General features: G+C 41.2%; 1 protein-coding gene across 2 annotated transcripts in view; it reads left to right on the top strand.

The window, feature by feature from the left end:
• Window positions 1–506: 506 nt before the first annotated feature.
• RSBN1L (round spermatid basic protein 1 like) overlaps window positions 507–20849 on the top strand; it is a 71756-nt gene continuing 51413 nt past the window's right edge. For both annotated transcript variants that reach the window (XM_060196345.1, XM_060196344.1), the window contains exon 1: window positions 507–1111. In XM_060196345.1, coding sequence (XP_060052328.1) covers window positions 550–1111 — 562 coding nt within the window. In that variant the 5' untranslated portion in view covers window positions 507–549. The remainder of the gene's footprint in view (window positions 1112–20849) is intronic.

The raw sequence follows: 20849 nt of genomic DNA, 5'->3' as shown, positions 1-20849 counted from the left end.
TGATTTTTAGCCCCTTCTGTCAGTAACTATTGCTTAACAGATGGCCCCTACATAACTATTCTCCTGAGCTGAGCATCCCCCAAATTAGATTTCTATTCTTTTCTTTTTTTAGCTTGAAATAGGCTACAAGGGACTCAAGGCGCCCCAGGGAAAACGGAAGAGAAAGTGACAGAAGTGAAACAAAGTCTGCGAGGTAGAAAAGAGTGCGACCTGGGTCGCTGCAGATTTGGGGTCCAGGGTGAGGGTTCTTCCTGGCCACTCACGGGGCACCGGAGTTCACGCTGGCGACAACCGCAAGCCTTCCTAAAGCCGCTCTCCTGGCTACTAACCGCGCCCGGGGGAGCTTTGACCTCCAAAGCGGGCCTGCTTTGCGACCCCGCCCCTTCGTTTTCAGACTCAGGCCTTTGATTGGTTCCTAGAGGGATTCCTCAGAGTAGTTCACCCAATGAAGAGCCCGGCCGGTGCCCCGGCTGCCCCGCCCCTCCGGGAGAGCCCGCCTCTATCCCCGCACCCGGGAGCCGAGGAGAGTAAATACAACAGGAGCGCAAAATGGCGGAACTGCCGAGCTCAGCGCACGGCGCTACCGCCGCCTCCGAGAAAGAAACATTTGGCAAGCTGCAGCCCCCGTCTCGGGACGCAGTGGGTCCTCTCTCCGCCAAGAAGGTCCGGACTGAAGAGAAGAAGATGCCTCGCAGACTGAACGGAGAAGGGGGCAGCGGCGGGAACAGCAGGCAGCTGCAGGCGCCGGCGGCACCCTCGCCTCAGAGCTACGCCGACCCCGCGTCTTGGAGCTTCGCTGCTCTGTCTGCAGCCCCCTCCCCGGCTTCTGCTCGGAGCAGTCTCTCTTTCTCCTCGAGCACTGGGGTCCCCTCCGCAGCCTCCGCTTCCTCTTCTCAGCCGGTGCCGCGCAAACTGCTGGTCCCTCCTACGCTGCTGCACGCTCAGCCTCACCATCTCCTGCTGCCGGCCGCCGCCTCCTCGGCCAGCGCCAAGCCGCGCAGACCGAAGGAGAAGCGCGAGAAGGAGAGGAGGAGGCACGGGCTCGGCGGCGCTGGCGAGGCCGGAGGGGCCGCCCGGGCGGAGAACGGGGAGGTGAAGGCGCTGCCGAGAGGTGAGTGCAGGCGCCTTGGGGGGAGGGGAGGGCGTCCCGGGGCCCCGCCGCCCCCTCGCGCCCGCGGAGCCTGGGGAGCCCGGGGACCGCGTGCGCTGGGCTGCGCTGGGCTGGGCTGGGGGCGGCGGGGAGCGTCCCGAAGTCGGCGGGCGGTTCGGCAGCCCCCTCGGGGACAGGAAATGAAGCCTGTAATTTCGGTCTCCGCGAGGGGGAATGGCCGAAACTCTCTAAGGTTTCTGCCTCCGGGTTCCGGCGCTGCAGGATTTGTAGCATTCGCGTGTAGGGGACCCGCCTAGGTGCGTGTGGCTCCGGGAGGAGAAGCGAGGGCCAGGGATCGCCAAGGGTTGGGGCTGGCGATGGGAGATGCTCGAGGAGCAGAATGTTTAGACATGGTCGCACAATTCATGTTTGTGGCACAACCCCCGAGGCTTGAAAATTCTGTCAAAAAATATGTAGGTGCGTGCGTGCGTGCGTGTGTGTGTGTGTGTGTGTGTGTGTGTGTGTGTGTGTAGGTGCGGGTGTGCGTGTGTGTGTGTGTGTGTGTGTGTCAATTGGCGTCAGTTGGAAGCTACCAGAGGCCTGAGCTTTTCATCCCTATTAGGGAAATGAGGGTAGCATGCAGGGCCCAAAGTGTGCTTTTTTTATAAGGTACCCTTCCTCCACTTCTCTCTCTGCTTCTTATTCTTAAAATGTTTTTGAATAGTCCCGTTTGAAATTACACCCCACTGAATTTCCAGCCGTATTCTTTTTCGTGCAGCAAGTGATAGCACCAGGAACGTTGTCTTTATAAAAATCTCTTATATATTTTTGGCCAGATCAAGTGGGTGGCTGTAATGTTTTAGCATCAGAGGGAGGCAAATTATTAAGCCTTACTTTCAGATATGGTGAGACTGTTTTCTTTCTGTCATTTTATTGAGGAAATGCTCACTTGCAAGATTGTTTATCAAAGGGGTAGATACGATTCTCCGTTCCCCCAAGATAGTTTTCTTTTAAAATGTAGGTTAGCTTACTTATACACGCCCCCCCCGAAGTATTTCTTTTAAACAGGTGGTTCTATCTGTTTAGCTACTACAATGACCTAACAGTAAGTAGAACGACGGGAAGACTAGTTGAAAATTACATCTCTAGATCAAAAGCTTTAAAGTATATTCTGACCTGTATTACAAATACAATTGTCATACTATTGTCGAAGTAATTTTTTTTAAGGAAAGATGTCAAGCTGTGTCACCATTGTTGATCTAATGATAATTTATATTTTGAAATTTGTTTGGTTTTTCACTTTTTAAAAAAATGCCATACTTGTATGTAGCAACAGTTTACTTCTTCCTTGAGGTTTTGCCTGTAGCAAAGCTTTGTCATCTAAGCATAGCCATCAGATACGCGGGCACATGGTAAAGATCTGTCAGTTTTTGAAGAGTATTGCCTGTAGGAAGTGGTTTTGAGGGAGGATTTTGTATTGCATTTTACTCAGGAATTTCAGGAGATTTGCTACTTTAAAGCTATTTTGCTTTTAGTGGTTTAAAATTTTAGCTAAAGTTTTAACTGAAAGAAAAAAGTTTAAAGTGCTTGATTTGTCCATTTGTATCTGAGTGACAATCTTATTTGTGATGTGTAAACAGTGCCTTTGCTCTTTTTAAGTTCTTTGAATAAGCAAGTGAATATATGTATAACTTGTTTATTGGCTGAAAATGAATGGCTGAAAATAAGTAAGCAGTCTTAACAATTCTAAGGTAAGGTGTGGAATACACCAATTGTCCAAAGTGTGCTTAAAGTGAGATGACTAGTAATGGCACATTGTTCCGGTCTTTGATGTTACATCCCAAATCCTCTTTTTAAAAATATTTTATTTATTTATTTATTAATGAGAAACACAGGAGGAGAGAGAAAGAACCAGGCAACACCCTGGTACATGTGCTGCTGGGGATTGAACTCAGGACCTCATGCTGAGAGTCTGATGCTTTCTCCACTGCCACCTCCCAGACCACCCAAATCCTCTTTTGAACACTTAACAGCTTTTATCAGTAAGACTGAATACAAGCAATGTTGTTTTTAATTAAAAAAATTTTTTTTTCCTCCAGGCCAGCACTACAAATCCACTGCTCCTGTGGGCTATTTTCCCCATTTTGTTACCCTTGTTGTGGTTGTTATTGTTGTTATAGCTGTTGTTGTTGGATAGGACAGAGAGAAATGGAGAGAGGAGGGGAAGACAGAGAGGAGGAGAGAAAGATAGACACCTGCAGACCTGCTTCTCTGCCTGTGAAGCAACTCCCCTGCAGGTGGGGGATTGGGGGCTCGAACCAGGATGCTTACACACGGGTCCTTGCACTTTGCGCTTGACCTGCTGTGCTATCGCCCAGCTCTCGCAATGTTTTTGTACTAAGACCCAGAGTAGGATTTATTTATTTATTTATTTATTTATTTATTTGAGTTGTGACTAATAACACTACTGTAAAAAAATTATTTATCTAGTTCTTGCTGGGGCAGCTCCAGGCTGGCTTTTTCAGTTAGAGATAGACAGAAATACCAAGGGAAAGATAGCATAGCACTGAAGCTTCCTTCAGTGTGGTGGGAGCTGGGCTTGAACATGACAAAGTAGGGTAGGCATGGCATGCCATCCAGGTGAGCTCTTTTTGCTAGCCCTAGAAATCTCAATTTGTAAGACAGTAATAATTTCTTTGGGGGTTTAGTAATTGTGTAATCAAATGTTCTCTGCCCCAAGATTTTTTATTAGTTGTAGAGAAAGAGAACCATGGCCTCACTTTGGCATACATGATTCCAGGGTTCGAACTTGGAACCTCATGCTTTCCAGTTCAACACTTTTATCTACTGCACCATATCCTTGCCCGGCTCAAATGTCTTTTTTGGGGGCTGGTGGTGGTGGTGGTGGCATATATTTTTTAACATTTATTTATTTATTGGATAGAGACAGATAAATTGAGGATGGCGGGGGAGATCCTGAGGGAGTCAGAGAAACTCCCTTGTAGGTGGGACCTGGGGGCTTGAATCTTGGTCTTTTGTGCATTGTAACATGTGTGCCCAACCTGGTGCTACTGGGCAGCCCTTGATGGTGTGTATCTTTTTTTTTTTTTTTTTAATTTTTTATTTAAGAAAGGATTAATGAACAAAAACATAAGGTAGGAGGGGTACAACTACACACAATTCCCACCACCCAATCTCCATAACCCACCCCCTCCCATGATAGCTTTCCCATTCTCTAGCCCTCTGGGAGCATGGACCCAGGGTCGTTAAGGGTTGCAGAAGGTAGAAGGTCTGGCTTCTGTAATTGCTTCCCCGCTGAACATGGGCGTTGACTGGTCGGTCCATACTCCCAGTCTGCCTCTCTCTTTCCCTAGTAAGGTGTGTCTCTGGGGAAGCTGAGCTCCAGGACACATTGGTGGGGTCTTCAATCCAGGGAAGCCTGGCCAGCATCCTGGTGGCATCTGGAACCTGGTGATTGAAAAGAGAGTTAACATACGAAGCCAAACAATTTGTTGAGCAATCATGGATCCCAAGCTTGGAATAGTGGAGAGGAAGTGTTAGGGAGGTACTCACTGCAAACTCTAGTGTACTTCTGCTTTCAGGTATATATTTTGCAGTAGTTTATGGATACGTGTGCACATAAGCTCTCTCTCACAGAAACTGGTGCATATCTAGGTTATGGGACTTTGTTAGAAAGTGAACTACCTGAGATGAAATTAGAGTGTACTATAAAAGGAAAGGTCTCACCCGAGTAATGAAGCTGAAGGGTTGTCATTCCACACGTGAAGTCTCTGGACACAGTCTGAGGTGAAGCATGTTGAGGTGGCAATCGTTGCGTTGGTGTGTATCTTCTTAGTATTGATCTAGGTTGAATAGTTCATAGGGTAGTATATAGAATAGTGACCCTCCCCTCCCCCAGCTTATCCCGTTGCTCACAGATTGGATAATCTAAGTCAGAATTGGAATTTAACTGTCTTTATAGGTAGCTGAATTTCCCCAAGAAAACCAAAAATTGAGATCTCACCCCTGAATTCCAGTAAGCAGTTAAACTATTACTGCATTTGTTGTAGGTTCTCTGCCCCACCCCTTTATTTATTTATTTATTTATTATTTATTATTTTTATTGATTTAATAATGATCAACAAGACCGTAGGATAAGAGGGATACAATTCCACACAATTCCCACCACTAAAGTTCTGTATCCCACTCACTCCTTTTTTTCCCTAACTTGTCTGTGAGATAATGTTGGTCTACAGGTCTATAGTAATAGGTTTTAAGTTGTTAGTCAAACTGCTTAATTTTTACATTGGCTTTCATTCTAATAGGGATTATTTCAACTATGATAAATGAAGCATTGCATGAAAGGGCTTGCCAGGGAATTTAGAAAATGTTATGTGAGTCAGAAGTGTGATTACTATTATTATTATTTAAAATATTTATGTACTAATGAGAGAAAGAGCATTACAGAACATTACTCTGGCATATATAATACTAGTTATTGGGACCTCATACTTGCAAGCTAGCACTCGATCTGATGTACTAACTTCTAGATCATCTATTATTATTATTTAAAGGTTTATTTGTTTATTAATAAGAGAAGAGGAAAGAGAACTAGAGCATCACTGACATGTGATCTGGGATTTGAACTTGGAACCTCATGCTTGCAAGTTCATTGCTGTAGCTATTGCACCACCTCCCAGACTACTATTATTATTTTTTAAAGATTTTTTTCTTTATTTTTAAAACCTTTTACTTATTATTGGTTAGAGATAGAAATTGAGGGGGGAGAGAGATAGAAAAGGGGAGAGAGAGAAGAGGAGAGGAAAAGAGAGAGGAGAAGAGAGAGGCAGGCACCTGCAGTCCTGTTTCACTACTGGTGAACCTTTCTCTCTGTATGGGACCTGAGAGAGAGGAGGCAGGGGAGAGATGCCACAGCATGGAAGCTTCCTTCAGTGTGGTGGAGGCTGGGCTTGAACCTGGGTCATACACATGCAAAGCATCACACTATCCAAGTGAGCTTTTGCTGGCCCTATTATTATTATTTACACAGAAAAATTAAAAGATAGGCTGAACCAGGTAGAGGAAATACAGTGCATTGAGAGATTTTAAAGTTAAGAGTGATGAACAAGAGAATTATAAAAGCATGCTAACTCAGGCTCATTTAAGAGCTGATGTTTTATATACCTAAAACCACTGAGGCCATATAGTGCTATAGCTGATTTGCATTATTATAATCTGAGTTATCAGATAAAAGTTAAATTTTCTTCTTGTAAAAAGAAAAATTGGGTCCTAGAACATGATGGGAGAGGAGGACCTGGGCCCTGGGGGGTTAGGTTGTTATGTGGAAAACTGAGAAATGTTACACATATACAAACTACTGTATTTTACTGTTGACTGTAAACCATTAATCTCCCCATAAAGAAAAAAAAGAAAAGAAATAACTTTAAAAAAAAAAGAAAAAGTGGAAAACTTAATTCATTAGAAAATAGCCAAGTGGTGTGGGTGCACTTGGTTAAGTATACATATTACCATGCACAAGGACTAGGGTTCAAACCCTGCCTCTCCCTACCAGCAGGGGGAGAACTTCACAAGTGGTGAAGTAGTGCTGCAGGTGTCTGTCTCTCTCCCCCCCATCTACTCCCAATTTCTCTCTGTTCTATCAAGTAAAATAAAGGGTTTTTTTTTGGTTGTTGTTGTTAAAGAAAGTAGCCAGGACTTAACATTTAAAGGGATAATCTACTAAAGAGCTAACAGCCCATTTTCCTTAAGACTGAATAAATTATTGACTTGATAAAAATGGAATTGTACAAAAGGTATCCAACATTTAGAATTATAGCAAACAGAACAGGCATAATATTAGGATAGCAAAGTGTCTTAATTTATTTCAGTAGCCAGTAAAATGTGTATGGATCTTGTGATACTGTTTTTTGCTTGGCACTTATTAACTTGTTTTTTTTCTTAGATTGCCCAGATTGGCCCTGTGTAGTAAGTATCTTAAGACAAAACCAGAACATTTCACAGAATCTTTGTATTGAAACATGCAGTTTCAAAATTCAACTCCAATGAATATATAGGCTTATCTTTGAATTGACAAATTTGTGGTACATAAATGTCAGTGAATTTAATGGAATAGGTGTTTGAAGAGTTTTCAAAGTAAACTTTCCCTTGCTCATTTTGTGGTTCCACATTTTATGTTCAAGTCATATTCAGATCTCACAGCACAGTGACTAAATGTTTGTCACTATTGAGATAGCAGCTTGTGTATAACGTTTTGTTTTTATGCCTTCACCCCTCTTCATTTGCTTAATTCTGGCAGTCTTTCTATACCCTCTAACAGCTCCATAAAATGCCTCTCAGTACAATTTTCCAAATGGTCAGATCTGTCAGATAAACTTACCAGTTCCATTTGTTCCCATAGTCATCCCTTTAGCTGTCTTTCTCACTTTAGTTTGGACTATTTTTTCTTTAGACCTGCAGCAAAGCTGTCATCTTGGGACTTCGTTTAGCTAACATTCTGAGAATTTCTTTCACTTTTCTTGATTCCCTTTTGTATTCCAGTCCTTCTTTTTCACTTAGTCCTGAATTTTGCTTTCCTGTATCAGCACCATAAAGAAGTATGTGGAAAATCTGTTTTAAAATTTTATTTCATACTTAGCTGTTTGACTGTTGAGAGATTTTATATGGAAAAATCATTTTTTGATTTTGGAATTCGGAGGAGTTCCATTATTGCCTGACATTCAATGTTGATGCTGAGAAAAGTTGTCTTTTTTTTTTTTTTTAAACTATCTGGGAGATTTTAAGCCTTCCACTAAATTTTAAAATTTCACTTTTGACTAGAGAGTTAAGTTAACTGGATAGAGTTGCCGTGCTTACGGCCTACATTTGAGCACTGCTGACACCACATGGGAAACTGATATTGTAGTTCCCCACTTCCTCTTCCACCCCCCTTGAGTGGCCTCCCAGCCTTTTAAAAAGTAATTAATTCATTCATTTAAAGACTATTTTTGAGGGCAGGGATAGATAGCATAATGCTTATGCAAAGAGATTCCTGTGCCTGAGACTCCAAGGTCTCAGGTTCAATCCCCGGCACCACCATAAGCCAGAGCTGAGCAGTGCTCTGGTTAAAAAAAGTAAAGACTATTTTTGAGAGAGTGAAAAGGAAAGTGGTAAGAGGAGAAAGAAACTGACAGAGACTGTAGCACTATTTTCCCTCCATTGAACTGCTCCCCTGTTCTGTCAGTGGTGCTGGGGCTCAAACCTAAGGCCTCATACTTGTAAGGTATACACTCTACTGGGTGAGCTGTCACCTGCCCTTAAAATTTCATCTCTAAGGCAATTAAAAAAAATTGAGCTATAGCCAGCATAGATACATTTCATTAGGTTCACGTGTGCAACATAATGATTCTGTCTTTGTGTATACTAGTATATCAGCTATCATTATTTTTTATCAGAGCACTGTTTGGCTCTGGTTGGGGATGGAACCTGGAACCTCAGAACCTTAGATATGAAATTTTTTTAAAATTATTTTTTATTTATTTATTGGATAGAGCCAGCCAGAAATTGAGAAGGAAGGGGGAGACAGATAGGGAGAAAGGCAGAGCACCTGCAGCCCTGCTTCACTTATGAAGCTTTCCCCATGCAGGTAGGGTCCTTGCACATTGTAACATGTGTCCTCAACCAGGTGTGTCACCCGCCTGGCCCCCTAGGCATGAAGTCTTTAACATAACCATTATGTTATCTCTCCAGTCTTAAAGTTAGCTTTTATGTATGTTTTTTGCTGTTTTTTTTCCTATATGTGTTCTGCCCCTTTTCATAGATGCATTATCTTATGTTGTCTTTTCAAGGATATTAACTATAATTTCTTTGACTTGTTATGTTATTCTGTTCCTTGCTTTGTTTTTGGTTCCTCTAGGTTTCTTTCTTGTTTTGGTTTCTATTAAGATCTGTGTGACCCTTAGCAGTACCTTTATGCTTAAGAGAGACTTTCAAAACTAATTGAAAGCTCACTGGGCATGCATGAGCATGGCTTAGTGACTAATGAACTGTTAAGTTTTTATTTTTCTTTTTCCTCTGGTGGGCAAGAATACTTTCAGTTTCTTCAGATAAAGGTCCTTCATTTTTTGGTCTGTTTCCATGCAAGTGAAATAATGGAGAGAGGAGGGGATTGGCAGAGGCAGTCCATTGAGATGGCAGGGTTCTAATGCTTTGTGGTGGTGGAGAGGGAGAAAACATTAAGACTCACCATTCAGTTTATAACTTTTCATTAGTTTCCCTGCTTTCATACCAAGATTTCAATTTTCTCTTTTTCTCTGTGGGAAACCACCCAGAACTCTGGTATCCATGCTTTCCTTTTGATTTATTCCTTCATTTGGTTTTCTTTACCTAGTAGTCTGAGCAATTCTGATTCAGAAAATCATCTCTGTCATTCTCAGAGGAGTATGTATGTGTGTGTAGGTGATGGTGGTATAAAATGTACCATCTTAGCCATTTTTTTTTAAGTGTATGTATAGTTCATTGGCAATGAATACATTTACATTGTTGTGTAACCATCACTGTTATTCATCTCTAGGACTTTTAATCTCCCCAAACTAAAGCTCCATGTCTGTTAAGAATGACTTCACATTTTTTCTCCCTGCCCCTCCAGCCCCTGGCAACCACTATTCAGTTTTTTTTTTGTTTTTTTTAACTGCCACTAGGGTTACTGCTAGGGATCTTACCCGCATCATGAATCCACCATTCCTAGTGGCTACCTTTTCCTTTTTTGTTTTTTACTTTATTTCATTTGATAGGGCAGAGAGAAATTGAAAGGGGTAGGGAAGATAGGGAGAGAGAAAGAGGGACACCTGCAGCACTGCTTCAGCTGCGGGTGGGGACAGGGAGCTTGAAGGATAATGTAGGATTTCAGCAGAGATAAACATACTCAAAGGGCATTAAATACTGATTAGAAGGGACATATACATTCATAGCTGCATTATATACAAACTGCCTCTCCGATTTTGTGAGAACCATGGTGGTTAAGAGGGGATTGGGCGGTGAGAAACAGAACCTTGTTGTTGGCTGCTGTGTGAAACCATACCCCTGTAATCTTACAGTTTTGTAGACCATTGTTGTCACTACTAAAAATTATGAAAAAATTCAGAATTTGGAGTAGGGCACCAAAGTAAAAACCCTGGGTTGAGAGTGAGGGTAGATGTTCAGCTTCACGGGGTGGGGTGGGGGGATGGGACATAGTCTTTTGGTGGTGGGAATGGTGTTTATGTACACTCTTATTAATTTGTGGCCATATAAGTCATTATTTAATTAATATGAGGGGAAAAATTGAATGTCTGAAACTTTTTAAATCACAGACTGAGTCTTTTTTAATACGTAGGCTGAGTCTTTGATATGTTGACTCTCTTAAAAGTTTAGACCAGGGAGAACAGAAGCAACTGGTGGCACAGCTATATACAAATAATGTCAAAGGACATAAATTATGGTGATGTTGTATATGATACAGCAAATCCAAACAAAGGGATATTTCAAAGTTAACCCAATCGCCAAATAATGTGATTATAGTAATAACTATCTATTGTCTTCTTAAACCCTAAGACAGCAGGAACCTCCTGCTTCCTCTACAGAGCCTATATTTCCCCAGTCCTGGAACCTCTAGGGTGGGGCTCACTTTCCTGCATGCTTCTCTCAATTCATACCAAATGATATTCCATCCGCCGATCCCAACCTAATCAACACAAGGAGTACCACCTCAGCATACTTCACTTCAGACTGTGTCCAGAGATGTCAGGCATGGAATGTCAACCCTTCACCCTCATTACTCGGGTGAGACATTTCATTTCGTAGGATTCTCAGATTCCATTCCAGGAGGTTCACTTCCTAACAAAATCCCAAAACCTAGATATAGAAAAGTCCTGTAAGAGCATATGTTCACATGTATCCATAAATTAGGGCAAATATATATCTGAAAGCAAAAATACACAATAGTCTGTAGTGAATCAGTATAAAGTTCAAAATGAAATAGTGTCTACTTAGATACCCTCCTCACCTACTTCCTATTACGGTTCTCTCACTCACTCCAAAGCTAACCTCATCAAATCAAGGACTGCAAAAGCTGAATAAGGGCAAAAGACTGGCATACTTTAATGATGACTCTTTAGTCACTATCAGGCCACCCCATGAGCTGGGGCCCTATTTGGGGAATCCTGAGATTTCCAAACAGACATGATGGACCTAGACCTTAAATAAATCCCTCTCCCCTGCAGGAGGGTCGCTTCACAGGCAGTGAAGCAGGTCTGTGGGTGTCTGTCTTTCTTTCCCCCTCTCTGTTTTCCCCTCCTCTCTCCATTTGTCTCTGTCCTGTCGGACAACAATGACATCAATCACACAATAACTACAACAATAAAACAGCAAGAGCAACAAAAGGGGGGGAAAGCAAAAAAAACAAACAACAACAAAACCAACATAACTTGCTTTTCTTGCAGTGCCAGGAACATATGCATGTGCAGTTACACTGTTCCCGGGCCAGATGTATATATTTAATTTGAGAGAGAGATCGCAGCATTTGGAGATTCTGATCTTATGGTACTCTCATGTACTGGGATTTGGACCTGGACCACATGCATGGCAGGGTTTGCTTTCTGTTAGGTAGGCTATTTTCCAGTCTTAAATATTTTTTTGAAAGGTGAAAGTGTTTTTATATTTTATGTGAAAATACTAAAGCACAGCACAGTGTAACTTGTTTGGTGTCAGTTCGTCAATTAGTGACAAAGCTGGAATTTGAACTTAGTATGTTGAACTACAAAGTGAGCTATTTCCACTTAATTATAATACATTTAAAGCTTCTTTACCCCCAACTATCTTAATGTCGTTTTCAATATCCTGTTCCTTTTTTTTTTTGGTTGTGAATGTTAGCCAAAGTAGCTTGCCTATTCCTAAACAGTAAGGGAGATTATTACTGTACAATTTGAACTTCCTCATAATATCTCTAGGCAAAGTCATTGTTTGCATTATATAAAACATAGGATGTTGTTAATGTATGAGTCACTAGATTAATTTTTTTCCCTTTGCAGAAACATAGGATCAAAGAATGCTAAACATAAAGGGATCTTCAGAGCACATTGTAAGCCTTTGATTTTATAAATGCGTGTATGTGTATGTGATTTTGGTATTGAACCCAAGACTTCACACATGTAAGGCATATGCTCTGCAACTGAACTGCATACCTGACTTCATACCTTCTTTTTTTTCCTTATGTAAACATTTATTTGCTGCTTACTGTGTGCTTGGCACTATTTGAAGGGAATGCAAAGAGGAAAGCTGTTTATTTGTCTTGCTTCTAAATAATTTATAATTTAATTGGAGAGATAATGAGCTTAAATGTAAGAGGCAATCAATTTTTTTTTGTCTTCTGTGACTGCTTATGCTTCAAATTTTTATCACTAGTCATTTGTTTCTATTTACTTTTAATCCCTTTTTCCACCCCCCATATTACATTCATATTAAGTATTTTTTCTATGTAAAACACTATTATAAATTCCACAGAGAATAATCCAAATGAATAAGACAGGATAACTGCCAAACAGTTTACAATTCTGTAGGGCAGATAGAGCAGCTATGCAATGAATGAATCAATTCAAGTCATGGTGGTAGACAGCCTAATGATTATGCAAAGAGATCTTCATGCCTGAGGCTCCAAAGTCTCAGGTTCAATCCTCTGCACCACCATGAGCCAGAGCTGAGCAGTGCTCTGGTTTAAAAAAAAAAAAAAAAGAAGAAATTCCAGAATTCAAATCATAAAGACAGGGAAGAGGAGGAGGAGGCAGCGGCAGCAATTATTTGTAGTTGTGGAGATCAAGCAGTGCTTAATGAAAAAGCTGAATTTTAGCTAGATCTTTAAGGAAGTTTAAGCTGTTGGTGGCAGAATTAGGATTAGCGAAGGCAATCCTGTTAAATGGTAGTAACAAAAATAATGGAATAAGACATTTGAGTAATAGTAAATCAACCTGGAGTCTTGTGTATATATACATGAGGTTTGATACTAAATTACGATTTTATTTATTATTAATTATTATTATTTTTTGCCAGAGCACTTCTCAACTCTGGTTTATGGTGGTGTGGGGGATTGAACCTGGGGCTTTGGAACCTATACATGAGAGACTCTTTGCATAACCATTAAGCTGTCTTCCCTTGCCCATTATTTTTCTGTTAGACAACCAGAGGGAGAAAGAGACAACCTGCAGCACTGCTCCACTGCTTGTGAAGCTTTCCTTCTTTCCTCCCACAAATGGAGACTAGGAGCTTAAACATAGGTCCGTCCATTCACGTGGGAACATATATGATTTACCAGGTGCACCACTGCCTGGCCCAATAAAAGATTAAAACATGAGTCAGTGATGCTTTATAGTTTTCATCACAAAGATCCTTCACCTCCTTTGTTAGATTTATTGCTAGATATTTTATCTTTTTGGCAGTTCAATTGTAAATGAGATTGCTTCCTTCAGTTCCCTTTCCTTGGGCCCTTCTTTTCTATGAAGAAATGCCAATTTATGATTATTGATTTTGTAACCTGATATTTTACTGAATTTATTGATGATTTCTAGTAGTTTTTTGGTAGTTTGGGGGTCCTCTAGGTAGAACAACATTTCATCTGCAAATTATGATAATTTAACTTCATCTTTTCCAATCTGAATCCCTTTGATATGTTTTTATTGCCTGACTGTGTCATACGTTGGATAGAAGTGGTGAAAGTTGACATTTTTGACTGGTTTCTGGTCTTAGGAAGAAAATTTTCAATTTCTCCCAGTCAAGTAGATGTTAGTCATGAGTTTGTCATATAGAGCCTTTATTACTTTCATGAATTTTCCTTCCACTCCCATTTTCTTGAGGGCCTTTATCATAAATGGGTATTGGACCTTGTCAGATACTTTTTTTTTTTTGCATCAGTTGATAAAATCATGCAATTTTCACCTTTTTGTTGATATGGTGGATTACACTGATTGATTTGCAGATGTTGAACCATCCCTGTTTCCCAGGGATGAATCCTACTTGGTCTTAGTGAATTATTCTCTTAGTATGTTGTTGAATTCGATTAATAAGATTTTGTTGAGGATCTTTGCATTTATGTTCATCAAGGGTATAAGTCTATCGTTTTCTTTTTTGGTGGAGTCCTTTTTTGCTTTGGGAATCAGAATGATGTTAGCTTTATAGAATGTGTTTAGGAATGTTCCCGCTTATATTTTCTGGAAGAGTTTGAAGAGAATGGGTGTATTTCTGAATGTTTTATTGAATTAGTTATTATAGCCATTTGGATCAAAAATATTTTGAAGCATAGATCAATAACTGTTCTGCCAATATTTTCTTCTATGTATTTTATGGTTTCTGATCTAATGTCCATGTCTTTGATCCATTAGAGTTGACTTGGCTTAGCTTTCTGACAATGCAGCCATGGAGATAATAACTCACATAATTGAAATCTGCTTTCCAAGAGGTTGTCAACAGCTCAGTTAACTTCCATGCATGCTTACTGAAATCTTTTAGGGTCTGTACTTCAGACATGTATAAAACACATTCTGTGACCTTGAAAAATTGAAGTCCAGAGGAGATAATTTTGTTCTTCACAAAAGTAAGAGGAAATAGGAAGCTATTCAAAAAACATAAATTTGTGTGAACTTAGGAAACATCACTTAGAAATTAGGGACAGATAGTTTAGATTAAGAAATGGTAACTTTGATGGTCTAGGAGATGGCACAGTAGGTAAGATATTAGATTCTTAAGCATGAGGTCCTGAGTTCATTCCCTGGCTGCACATATACCAGAGTGATACCTGTTTTTTTCTTTATCTCCTCCTATCTTTCTCATTAATAAATAAAAATACTAAAAAAAAAAAAAAGAGTCAGATCTTGACTGGAAAATATTTGAGTGGCATTCCATTCTTTTTTGCCTATTTTTCCCCTTTCAGGTTAATTTGTTCAAAAAGCAGGAGAGTGAAAAAGTATACTTTTCAAGGAATATATATTTTTAAAGAATTTATTTATTTATTCATGAGGAAGATAGGAGGAGAGAAAGAACTAGCCATCATTCTGGTATATGTACTGCCGGGGATCAAACTTGGGAAATCATGATTGAGAATTCAATGCTTTATCCACTGCACCACCTCCTGGACCACTCAAGAAATATTTTTGGATCACTCTGATGGTGGTCTGGTGGAAAGGAATGAAACTATGGTAGCTATGGGAATGTAGAAGAAGACAGATAAATTTTAGTGGGAAAACAGACTGAAGTGAGCAATTTATTTATTTATTTTTACTTAAAAAAATTTTTTTTCCCATAGGCTTGGCTTTCCTACTTCATTCCCTAGTGTCTTTGACTTCTTTTTTTCTTTTTTTTTCTCTTAATTTATTAAGGGGATTAATGGTTTACAGTTGACAGTAAAACACAGTAGTTTGTACATGCATAACATTCCTCAGTTTTACAAATAACAGTTCAACCCCTACTAGATCCTCCTCTGCCTTCATGTTCCAGGATCTTATTTTTTAATTTAGGCCATCACTGGGAATTTATTGCTGCAAACTGACATTTTTAGATAGAAAGAGAGAAGCAGGTGATGACACACCCAGGCAAGCACAAATGTTACCATGCACTAGGATCCAGGTTTAAGCCCCCTGGTTCCCTGAAGAAGTGAAGCAGTGCTGCAGGTGTCTTTATCTCTCTTTATCTTCCCCATTCCTCTCAATTTCTCTCTGTTCTACCAAATAAAAAACTTCTAATACCTCTATTATCTTATAATTTTGTAAATCAATATTAAATAATAAAAATTTTAAAAAATTCTAAAGAGAAGAGAGAGACAGACACACAGATGGGAAGAGGGAGAGATTCCACATTACCAAAACTTCTTTCAGTTCATTAAAGAAGGGCCAAACTTGAATCTGGGTCATGTGCATGACAAAGCAGGTGCACTATCCAGGTGAACTATCCTGTCTACCAGTATTCATTCATTTGTTTATTTATCAGAGCCATGTTCAACTCTGACCTATGGTGATACTGTGAATTGAGCCTCAGGTATGAAAATCTATTTCATAAATTGCTGCACTACTCCTTGGCCCTGAGCAAGGCATTTAACATTACAGGGAAGATGAAGAAGCAAGTTGTAAATTAGAGTAGTTGTTGAGGTAGGTGGCACAATGTTGGGACTCTCAAGTATGAAGTCCCAAATTTAAACTCTCTGAATTTCTGTGTGCCAGAATAATGTTATCATATTTTCACCCTCCCTCCCTCCCACTTTCCCCTTATTAATAAATAAGTAAGGGGATAAATAAATGTGAAGGGGTGAACAGTGGTGTACCTGGTTGAATGCACACATTACTGTGTGCAAGGACCTGGGGGAAGCTTTATGAGCTATCAAACAGTGCAGCAGGTGTTGTTCTTTCTATCTCCTTCCCCTTCCCTTTCAGCTTCTCTCTTACAAAACTAAAACAATGATAAATAAAAGACACTCTTACTTAAACAATATAATCATGGTTGATTTTCTAAAATTCAGTTGTTGGAGCATGTTATGCTATTACATAATTATGAAATTAGGACTTAACTTTACATGAGAAAGACAATAATTTTTCTGTAAAGTATTTCTTCAAAAAAATGCTCATTTTTTCCTATGGTTCTACATTCTTTTACTTTCTAAGTCACACCGACACCTTTTACTACTTCTGAATGTCCTTTTTAAATTTTTTCTCCCCCCACTTCTCTCTCTGGGTCCTGATGGAATGCCCTTTTTTTTCTTTCTTTCTTTTTTCCCCCCTCCCTCATCTCTCTCTGGGTCCTGATGGAATTGGAGTTCAGAGCCCTCTGGTTATCTTCCTCCTATCATTTCTCCCCTGCTGGGAGTATGGACCAAAATTCTTTTTTGGGTGCAGAAGGTTGAGGTTCTGGCTTCTGTAAGGGCTCTGGAGAGGTGAGGTTCCGGGACAGATTCATGAGGTCATCTATCCAGGAAATTCAGAATGGAATCATGATAGCATCTGCAACTTGGTGGCTGAGAAAGGTGGTACGATACAAAGCAGGACAAAATGAATAAGAACCCAAAAATAGGAATAAAGCAGATGAGAATAGGGATCTCAGGATGGAAAGAAGTGAGAAGTCTATTTTAGGTATGCCCCAAGGGCCTATGACTTACAAAGTTTTTGCTTCAGTTTGATAGCTAACATGGAGGTGTATTGGGCATTACGCCAGCTCTCCCCTGCTCCATGCTTCATTGCTTGGTACTGTGGTCTATTTACATCATCATTGTTTTGCCTGAGACCCGCCCTGCCTGCAGGGCATTGGTTTAATCCCTGATGGTTAGATGGAAGCTTGCTACCTTCGCGTTCTTTTTTCCTCTCCACCCCCTCTCCTAGCCTTCTCCTTTTCCGACCTGCCACTTCCTTCTCAGAAGATATAAAGGCATTTTCTCTGATCAATAAAAGGCATTATTGCATTGCATTCCCGCTAAGCCACGAGTTCCTGGTTCCTCTCCTGCGTCGCTGAGTAAGTAGCAGCCCAGGCTGGCTCTGGTCGAGTTCTCTCCCCTGCGACGCACCCCGACAGAAGTGGACAAAAATATTATCTGGGCAAATGAAGTCAGAGTTGAGAATAGGACCAGAAAGTTGGATTAGTGTAAACCATTAATCCCCCAATAAAGAAAAAAAGAATGTTGGTTTAGGGCAGAGAGTAGCTCTCAATCTTGAAGAAAATATATGAATAAAAATTGTTTAGGGAGCTGAGTGGTAGCGTACCTGGTTGAGTGCACATGTTATAATGCACAAGGACCCAGGTTTGAGCCCCAGGCCCACACCTGCAGGTGGAAAGCTTTCTGAGTCTTGAAACAGTGCTGCAGGTGTCTTGTTCCTTCTCTCTCTGTCTTTTTTTTCTCTTCAGTGTTGTTGCTGGGGCTTATTGCTAGCACTACAAATCCACTGCTCCTGTGGCTATTTTTTTTAATTTTTATTTTAATAGGACAGGGAGAAATTGAGAGAAGGGGAAAGCAGAGGGAGAGAGAAATATAGACACTTGCAGACCTGCTTCACCTATTGTGAAGTCACCACTCTGCAAGTGGGGAGCCAGTGCCTTGAACCAGGATCTTGTGCGAGTCCTTGTGTTTTATACTATATGCACTTAACCTGGTGTGCCGCTGCCTGACCCTGTCTCTCTCCCTCTCGATTTTTGCCTGTCTATCCTATACATAAAGATGATGATGATGATGATGATAAGCTATTTACCCTATTATCCACTGGACCCAGGGCCCATATATATATATATATATATATATATATATATATATATATATATATTCATATTTAGCATAGGAACCTGTGTAACCTCTCAGTCAGCCCCTGTTGGTTTTGAGTTTGCAGTTCATGGTCTCAGCTGGGAACATTCTAGGCAGAGCTCATTTCAGGACCAGTGTTCCTTGAGTAGCAAGGTAGGATGACCCAGCGTCCCTTAGGAGAGTGGGCAGTCCTTACCTTTGCTACTTTATTGGGAGGGCAAGGTCCTAGAGTGGCCCACAAGAGGGCTTATGCTGACCAGTGATGGTGGAGAAAGGGATCTATTAGAGGTCTAGGCCCATCATATCTGTGTGGGAATCCAAAGATTCCCTAACTAGGGCCTCAGGTGATGAGATTTTCTGGTATTGATGAAAAAGGCCATCATTAAGTGATGTCTCTTGCCCTTATTCCAGCTTTTGCAGGCATTTCAGTATTACAGTGTGATTTATGGCACATAATCCAAAACAGACAAAGTGATGATAGCCTGAAACTTACTTGAACTTTCTGATACAATAATGTGTTATCACTAAAACTTTTTATTTAGTTTTTTATTTTAAAAAAGGAAACATTGACTAAACCATAGGATAAGAGGGCTACAACTCCACACAATTCCCACCACCAGAACTCTGTATCCCCTCCCCTCCCCTGATGGCTTTCCTATTCTTTAACCCTCTAGGAGTATGGACTTAAGGTCATTGTGGGATGCAGAAGGTGGAAGGTCTGGCTTCTGTAGTTGCTTCCCCGCTAAACATGGGTGTTTGTCGGGCTAAGGTCACAGGCGGGAGCGATGACCCAGGAACCAAGCTCGTGGTGGTAGTAATACAAATCTTTATTCACGCGGGAGCCCCAGAGTATGGGGTGAGTGCAGCGGGTTAAGCCACGTGGAGCCAACTGCAATGGCTGGTGTCTGCCTCCCCCTGCACATTTGACCTCCTCTAGGTCGGGACGCGGAAGAGAGAGAAACCAGAAACTGAAGTGGCTTTTATAATACCATAAGTGTGGGGGTGGGTGGGTGTCGGGCGGTGTAGCAGTGAGTTAAGCGCACGTGGCACAAAGCGCAAGGACCGGCATAAGGATCCCGGTTCAAGCCCCCGGCTCCCCACCTGCAGGGGAGTCGCTTCACAGGCGGTGAAGCAGGTCTGCAGATGTCTGCCTTTCTCTCCCCCTCTCTGTCTTCCCCTCCTCTCTCCATTTCTCTCTGTCCTATCCAACAACGAACAACATCAACAATGGTAATAATAATAACCACAATGAGGCTACAACAAGGGCAACAAAAGGGGGAAAAATAATAATATCATAAGTGGGAGGGGCTGGAAATGGTAGGGGCTTCCCTAGCAGCCATTGCCAGGGATTCAGTTGGCGGGAACTAGCAATACCCTGTGGGGACTTAAGAGGGAGACCTTCGATCATATGTAAGACAAAGCAGAAGATTGGCATGTACATAATAATAATACTAGCATGGAAATAGGGTGGTTTGTGAGCCCTGCCAAGCTTGACCACATCTGCACAATTTCCCAACAGGCGTTGACAGGTCATCCATACTTACAGCCTGTCTTTCTCTTTCTCTAGTGGGGAAGGGCTCTGGGGAAGTGGGGCTCCAGGACACATTGGTGGGGTTGTCTGTCCAGGGAAGTCTGGTTGGCATCATGCTAGCATCTGGAACCTAGTGGTTGAAAAAAGAATCAACATACAAAGCCAAACAAATTGTTGACCAATGATAAACTTAAAGGCTGGAATAATGCAGATGAAGAGTTGGGGGGGGGGGTCCTCCATTTTGTAGATAGCTAGTAGGCCTATTTTAGTTATATTCCAAAGGGCCTGTGGCTATACTAGTAGGTTTTTAAAATTTATTTATTTTTTATTTTTATTTTTTTGCCTGAGCCTAAAATCTGATATGCAGGTGGATACTAATTATTGTCTGGGGAGATGATGTTATGGCTGGCAGAAGGACCAGAAAGCTGGATCAGGGAAGAGAGTAGCTCCCAAATATGGGAAAGGTGTATAAATATTGTTGATTGTAAACCCCACTGATTTGATGTGCTCTGGGGCCCATATTCAGCTTAGGAGCCTATGTGACCTCTGCATCCTTGTAGATCTGAGCTCACATTTTGTGGTTATGAGTAGGAACATTCCAAGCTGCCCCAATATCGGGACCCATCTTCCTCAGGTGTAGTATAGAGTATGTTGTTCATTCTCCCTTTAGAGGATGGAACATTCTCTACCATTATTGATCCATGTTGAGGGCAAGGTGTCCTATGGGGGCCCACAACGGGGTCTATTGTGTTGTTCCTGATAGGACTGACCGATAACAGTGGAGATAGCTATTTATTCGCGGTCCAGGCCCATCATGTCTGTTTGAAATCTCAGGACTCCCTGAATAATCACTAAAACCTTTAACACGAGCTCATACCAATCTTTTTTTTTTTTCTCTCTCTCTCTCTTTTCCTGGATAGGACAGAGAGTAATTC

This window comes from Erinaceus europaeus, chromosome 8 (genome assembly GCF_950295315.1).
Source record: "Erinaceus europaeus chromosome 8, mEriEur2.1, whole genome shotgun sequence".
Lineage (NCBI taxonomy): Eukaryota > Metazoa > Chordata > Mammalia > Eulipotyphla > Erinaceidae > Erinaceus > Erinaceus europaeus.
This window is presented reverse-complemented; position numbering and strand designations above follow the sequence as displayed.